The sequence below is a fragment of the Cyanistes caeruleus genome, chromosome 2, assembly GCF_971803275.1.
Source record: "Cyanistes caeruleus chromosome 2, bCyaCae1.hap1.1, whole genome shotgun sequence".
Lineage (NCBI taxonomy): Eukaryota > Metazoa > Chordata > Aves > Passeriformes > Paridae > Cyanistes > Cyanistes caeruleus.
Window position 1 is genome coordinate 57,418,373 of NC_141702.1, and position 7,694 is coordinate 57,426,066.

Consider the following 7,694-nt stretch of genomic DNA (forward strand, 5'->3'; position numbering starts at 1 on the left):
TGATATTTTGAATTCCTGGGGTACATGTAAGATGCTGATTTTATGAGTTAAACATCAAAGAGGAGCCATTAGTTTTTAAAAGTCATATTCCCACTTGGCTCTTTTCATAATTAACTGTTACGAGGAAGATTACTGGAATGACCCTAACTATAAAAATAAGAGGGGAGAAGTTTTTTGCTTTAGTTTAGAGTTTGAAATGACCTTGGGTTTCTTAAATTTATTTTGCACTGGATAGCATTTATGTGTATGGTCAGTGCCTCTGCTTGCAGTTTATAAGATATTTCTTCTCAGAAAATATTTAAACTTGGGCCTGGAGATTTTATAACTCTAGTAGCTGTTTATTAACAGCCTAGCCCATCCCAGATGAGATTGTGGGGGCGGTGTCTGAAAAATAGAAGCAAGATAGGGTGAAGGAATGAACCTTGAGTCCTCCCCTTTTTGCTTACTGCTTTGCTGCTCTTCCCTCTTCAGCCTCTCCTTTTCATGAGAAACTACTGAACTTGGAAGAAAGGCTCCACATTTCCATAGTCATGGCACTCTTTTCTTCCCTCACACCAGTATTTATAGCCATTATATGTGTTTTGATTGGGGTAATAATGAAGAAGACTAATGGAGAGAAGGAAAAACGTGACACTAAAAGCAAGCATCCATCTCGCCCATGGGTGGATGAAGATTTAAAAGATGGCACTGACCATCCCTTAGAAGAAGAAGGTAAGAAAAACCTTATCCCAAACACTTTTGTTGTTTGAGTTTTATCTGCTGATATGAATAAAGGATCTCCACAGTCACAGCAATGCTCAGTGCAACACTGCTGCTGTGTCCTGAGCTTGTCAGCTCCCAGGAAGGAGGCAGTCCTCATGTCATGTCATTCTTAGTGTAAATCTCTGTTCCCTCCAGACCCCACAGATCAGAGTGGAAAAAAAATTAATAATAATATAAATAAATAAATTATATATATATATATATATTCCCAGAGACCCCTGTCTGTTCCTCTGTATAGCAGATCCCAGACCTATGAGGGACTCTATGGACAGTGCAAGGGGAGACAGGAGATCCTGCTGAATTCCCCACAGTCCTTGTTAGTGTGAGCAAAGGGAAGACCTGAGCAGAGTGTTTCTATATGCAAGTCATCCCAGTTTATCACTCAGTGCCATGTATTTGGTCTCAGCACAGCTAAAAAGTTAGAAATGGTTTTATTACAGTTTTTACAAAGGTCCTCTGTTTGTGGCTTCTGAGAATGTCAATGACAGCCTTTATGGGAGCTGTGTTGATCAAATATTTAAGAACAAAATGGGGTGGTGGTGATAATCTGTTCACTCAGCTGCATATTTGAACCTGTACAGAATGCCCTTTATTTTCATTAGCTTTTTCTGATTCACAGCTTGGACAAAAGTCCAAGCACAAAATGTACCCTTCCTTCTTCTTACTTTCTAACTATCCTCCATAAACTCACTTTATTTCTTTGTGAAATAAAAATCTACAGAGTTCTGTTCCTATCAATTTTTTAAAGTTGTAGTTAATGCAGCTCTTTTTCTTTTCTATTTTTTTTTTCTCCTTCAAGATGGTTTAAAAGGCTTTTTTAGGGGTCTCTCTGGGTTATTTTTCCCCGTAATGACATTTTCCCTCAGTCTGCTTCTAGGAATCTTAAAACTTACAGTGTTCTTCTGCACATAGACCTATTTCTAAGAACCATTATAGTTCTCTTCTCAGTGTTCAGTGTACTTTGAGTTAGTGTTGTTTATCAGTTTCTGAAAATAGTTGATACCAGGAAGGGTTTAAACCCTATTGACTATTTTTCAAATATATAAAATTTCTTTACAAATCAGTTCATGTGTTGTATCCTCCTTTGTTCAATGCAAAATAGATTCTGTATAAAATTATCCCATAATTTCTTTGTCACTAATGGTTTACTACTACAGTAAAATTAGTGAAAATTAGAATTCCTGTGGTAGTTCAAATGATAATCATCTTGGACTATAGCTGTTTCTATCAGTTAAAAAATTTAGATCCTCTGCATGAACAAACCTATTAGTTCTTATAAAGGAGTGTCACTTCCACAGCTCCATGTATAAAATTTTAGTCTTTTATGTGTTAGTTGCTTTCCCTGTTATTCACAGAAAATTCAAACTGTACTAGTTTAAAATTGCTTGCAAAAAATTTTTGACAGGCAGCCATGTTGGTCCTGTTACTAAGTTTTATGTGCTTTTAAATAAAACCTTTCTCAATATACCATGTCATCCAATATTAAATTTTCTTGCTATTTTGCTTTTAGTAACAAATAATGATCTTTCCCTTAATGGTGTGTCATTCAAACTAATTTCTTTGTAAAACAGTCATGTATTTTATATCTAGAAATATTAAAGTAATTGCATCATTCACAGGGAAATTTTTCTTCATCAGGGGAAAGCCCAGCTTAAGAGAGAAGAGTAGCAATGAATAGAAGAAGAGTTAGTAAGGACCTGCTACTTTGCTAAAGCAAAATCCCTAATTAAGAATCAAAACATGTTAACCTTATTGTCAATGTTAAGATTTTTACTGATTGCACTAGATGCTGGAATAGAAAAATGGATGTAAAAAGAGATTTTTTTTAATAGTAAAAATACCTGCTGTGTAAATTCTGCTATTTTATTTATGTATCTTATTTTATTAGACAAGCTCAGTTCTACTTAAATGTCTCAGGCTGGCTTGTGTTTAAAGATTAAGTTCCTCTGAAGAGAATTTGAGGTAGGTAACATGAAACATTTGTAAGGCCTTGTCTAAAGCTAGACTCTAGGGCTGTCCCACGTGGAGAAGCTGAACTTTCAGCTGCTTCCTGAACAGGAAGGGGTGGCTGAAGACCAAGTCTTTTGATTCTTGTCCCCGACCAAAGCAAAATCTATTTGCTGTCTCTGTGAAGCACTCTGCTAGAAAAACAGAAAAGCACTGACCTTAGCTGTAGCCCCACAAGCCTTCCCTGAAGTGGAGCCCTCAGGGATGTTTTCTGTGAGAAGGACATAACTCTGAGCAGCAGACCATTCAGTGTAAGTAGCTGAACTGCTTGGGCAGACTCAGTAGGGTCACTTCTTGGCAATGAAGCATAGAATGGTGAGGGCCAAGTGCTCCTGAGCTTGTCTGAGTTGTGTTTCTCAGCTGAAGAAATGGATGTTTCTTGGAGCAGCCAGAAACCCAGTTCTTTTGTTAAGTGCAAAGCACTCAGTCCATTTGTTTAATGCTTTAACTGGCAGTACTTCAGATTTGTTTGCACGCCCATCTATCCTGTAACTTTCTTCTTCATTTATAAGATCCAGAATGAGAGATTGTTGTGCTGTGGGTTGGCAAGGACACTGATGGTACACTCTACTTAAGGACTACAATGCAACCCACAAGGTCACAAATGTTCCATTTCTTCTGAAGATGCACTGCTAGTTGCTTGTGATACTTCTTATAATAGACCTGTGCCACTTACTTGCATTTCTCTTCTCCCCAATTTCAAAGACCTCCCATATCTTAATAATACTACTACTGACATGGATGAGGCAGTAGCAATTTAAACCTCATTTTCAATGATAGTTCATGTTTTGTATCATTTCAGAACACAGGACTTAGAGGGACACAATGCATTACTGTGTATCTTCCTGTTACAGCAGATACATCTAGCCTTTCTCATCAGCTGAATGAACATGAAAACTGGACTTTTGTTACTCTTTTTCTTTAACCTTGCTGAAAGGCTGGTCCAGAATTTCTTACCATGGGTTAAAAACCCTCCTCTACCTTTCTGCCTGCCCAAACTTACTTAATACTACTGTATTCATATTAAATCTGTTCCATCCTCTTGATTTTAAAGGATTCACTTCCAGCCCTGGTATATACCCTCCCGTGGTTTATGGATAGAAACCAGAGTACCTCTTAGTTTTCCTTATTCTAGTTTTTCTCTTTACATACCAGCCACTCTATTTCTCTTAAGATCGTAAGAAACCTTCTGCAACTATATTTCAGTTGAGGTAATTTTCACAATATTTTTATGCTGGGTTCTTTCTTCCAGGGTCTGTGCCTCTCCAACTTGCTACTTCTTTTGCTTAAGATCCCTGACCCGCTCTTGAGGTTTCTGGGATCAGCCTGCTAACCACTATTTATAACCTACTGCTAGGGTAATCCATCTCTTTTAGTTCCCTATTAGTCACACTCAGTTCAGGGCTGGATTCACTACTGGGATTCCTGCAGTGGTCCATTTTGCAGCAGTCTGCCATTAATCAGACAAAGAACCCACAAGCTCAGTTACCCAGCATTTAAGACCAAAGATGTGAAAACTTTCTTTATGTACGTTGAATTTTTTTCCTATGCATCACGTCTTTACACTGGAAAAGAGAATGAGAGAGGAATTGTATGTTTAGGAAGCAATTCCCTAGAGAAGAAACTTGTTTGGAAAACAAATGGAGTAGTCTTGACTGGAGCTTCTCAAGGATCAGTCTCAGGACCAATTGTCAATATTATCTTGAGTGGAAAGTGCAAAGTGGTCTTTGCATAAAACCAAGGAGAGCAAAAGTGAAATATCTTAATGTCATACAACTGGAAGCCAGCAGCACAGAGAAGTATCAGTGTAGGTAAAAGAAGTGGCCAACAGAAGTGAAATGACAGCTTATTGTTCTCAGTGTGAGTTTTTAATTAAGAACTCATGCTTCAAACTGAGTTAAAATTTATTACATCATTTGCAAACTGATTATAACCTCCCATATGGACTGCTGGGAAGAACATAGTCATCATCCTAAAATGTATCCAGAGAGGCATTTCTGGTAGAGATAGAAAAACAGTACTTTTAAAATGAGATTCCATTTGGGATGTCTGAGCCAAAACCACTCCAGATTTACTTAAAAAACAGGAGGCTGGATGACTACTGTAAACGGACAACAGAATTGATGGCAGTCTTGAGACTGTGGCTACCAAGGTGATAGACTTGCTAGCTGGATGTCTGTTGTCCATCAAGCAGTTGAATACAAAGAGATATAAACAAGACACTTGTGGTATTGTATAACGTGACCGAACAAATAGGAGTATGTCTAAACACAGCAATCAGAGATATAGAGAGCGTGCACTAGACAGATGGTGCTGATAATGATTTAAAGTCAGCATATGGATAATGTTAACTGCTAAGAAAGAATGGTAGACACATGGTGGAAGAGAATATATAATAGATTAATTTATTTTAAAAAAATAAATTTGCCAGGAAAGTTTTGGTTTAGTGTGTCAGTGCCTGCACTGCTAGGTTTTTCTGCTTCAGCCAGTACTCTCATGTTGAGTGTACTGTGGTTTTCCATTCTCATTGGCCATCTCACCTCTGTCCCATGTTCAAAATCTTTGAAAGTACATTTCTTTTTTCACTTTATTATTTAGTTGACCTATCTTGACAAAAAAGCAGCTTCACTTCTCTTTTACTTACACAGGAAAACCACCCCCACAACACAAAACAAGCAAGCACTCAACACTATTTTACTGAGTGTAAACCACAAAGGGAACACTTTCAAGAGGCACCCTTTTACTTTTTGAGAGTGCAAGATGATCACAAAAATAATTTTTACAAGGGGTCACTGCTTTCCATTAACCTGGAGCCAGGTCCTTGTAGACTATGACCAAGAGTGCTTAACACAGGCATGAAACACTAAACGAAACAAATTCTCAGGGCGAATTCTTTGTACATGAAATGAAATGTGTGGGGACCAGAACCATTCCATTTAGATTCAATTTATGAAACTGGGTTTGTTTCACCCCTTTGCACAGGCTGAGCCACACTTGTGAATATTTCACTGCTTTTAAAATGAACAAAAAACCAGCCTCGTCTCTAAGGCAACTGCCTAGTACTAAAACACCAAAGTAATTTCTGTTTGAATTTGTGCTGGAATAATAGCCTAATAGCTACAGAAGAAGACCTGGAATATTTTTTCCTGACTCAGCTCTCGGTAGCAGATTGCTCAATACTATTGACTAGTCAAAATGTAGTATTTAAATGGCTTGAACTTCCACTTCATAGCTGCAAAAAAATGCTATCCGTGCTGATTCTAGGAATATAGGGGAGAAAGGGGCCTCAGAGACAACAGAAGATTCATTTTGTGATACAAACAGACAGATTTCAGTGAAATGGAGAATCCTTTTGAGTTCTTAAATTAAAGCCAAGAAACAAAATATCCTACATTTGATATGTTGTTATCCTAAGTATAGATGCCTGACATCCATCTCCTCTTGGGCTGAAAGTATCGGGAAACCAAAGAGCTTAACCACAAAGTCACATTTCTGCAGAGCCAAAGCTTGCAACGCTTCTGCTATGAAACATGAATATGGAAGAAGTTGACATTCAGCTCTTCTGAGAAGATTTTACACATATTGATAGTTAAGCTCTCTCCTTAACTTCAGTAATTTAATTGATATTTTTCCTTATTAAACAGCTCAAGAAGGAACACACATGTTCACATTTACTTGCTGAGAAACGTGGCCTGGAAGCCTGTCCACCTTTTCAATGCTGTTTCAGCTTGTAACCCATTTTTACAGGCAGGCTTTCAGGCTGAAGTGGAGAAGGCAATGACTTCTTCATGGACCCCACTTGCTATAGCCAGCCAGGACCCTCCTGCCTCCCACTTGCTATAGCCAGCCAGGACCCTCCTGCCTCTTGGTATTTAAACAAGGTGGAGCTGGGGATCAATGAGTTGTGTCAACTGGAACTTTAGACTTTGCCTTACCAGTGGTGTGTATGTGCAGTGCAGTGCATGCCACTGCAGGACCAGGTGCGTTATGGTGTGAATGCCAAGGCTATCAACAGCATTCTCCAGGAAAAAAAAAATCCCTAACCACTTGTATTTTCTTGCAGAGGGTGAGGAAGAGTGGCAAGGACTTGAAGAAAATGTTGCCCATGTCCCCTTCACTGGCGAGCACTACTCTGAGGCTGAAATGATTAAAAGGTCACAGACATTTTATGAGCTTCTAAATAAGAGGCGATCTGTCAGGTTTCTCAGTGATGAGCCTGTCCCCAGGGAGGTTATCGATAATGTCATCAGAACAGCAGGTAAGTACCGAGTGGCTCAAGGTATGCGAAAAAAAAGGATCAGCATTGCTGTTTAACTGTGTAACTGTGAAAAGGTGGCGTGAAAAAGCCAAGGGAACTGGAGTTTTGCTTATGGTTCTCCTAGATTCACTTGTAGCTGGAAAGAATTAGCACCCATTGATTGACTGGAAATTACTCAGCTTGAACAACTGTATGTTGGAGACTGGTTTGGAGTACTCCCAATTCCTTTGTATTTGCAGTTTAGCCATAAGGGAAGAAGAGCATTTCAACGGCATGAAACAAATAGCTTCCTTTGCAACCTTTAAAAGTTGGTATTTAAAATTAAATTTATGTGTAACCACATCAAGACATCTTTCAAACAGAAATATTGAAGTGTTTTCTCAAAAATGTCAAGCCATGTGTACTTCACTTGCTTTAAAATTGAACACATTATGATGATATTTATCATGTGTGGGTTTTGTTTTTTGGAGTCCTCTTACAAACAAATAGATTAAATTGTCTCAGCTATGCAAAATATTTCAGTTGACATAAATGGTTGGTGCTTAATAAAGACAAAGAATTTCAGTCTAGAACAAAAAACCTTTTCCAGTCCTTCCAAAGGTAGTGCCAGCCCCCTGTTGCATATGATTGGAGTGTTATGCTGAGGACCCTAATAGAGGTTATTTGA

General features: G+C 38.4%; 1 protein-coding gene across 1 annotated transcript in view; it reads left to right on the top strand.

The window, feature by feature from the left end:
• Positions 1-420: 420 nt before the first annotated feature.
• Positions 421-7,694, top strand: part of IYD (iodotyrosine deiodinase) — a 12,384-nt gene continuing 5,110 nt past the window's right edge. Inside the window, exons 1-2 of the mRNA XM_023923374.2 lie at positions 421-711; positions 6,833-7,027. Of these exons, the coding sequence (XP_023779142.2) occupies positions 531-711; positions 6,833-7,027 (376 nt within the window). The 5' untranslated portion in view covers positions 421-530. The remainder of the gene's footprint in view (positions 712-6,832; positions 7,028-7,694) is intronic.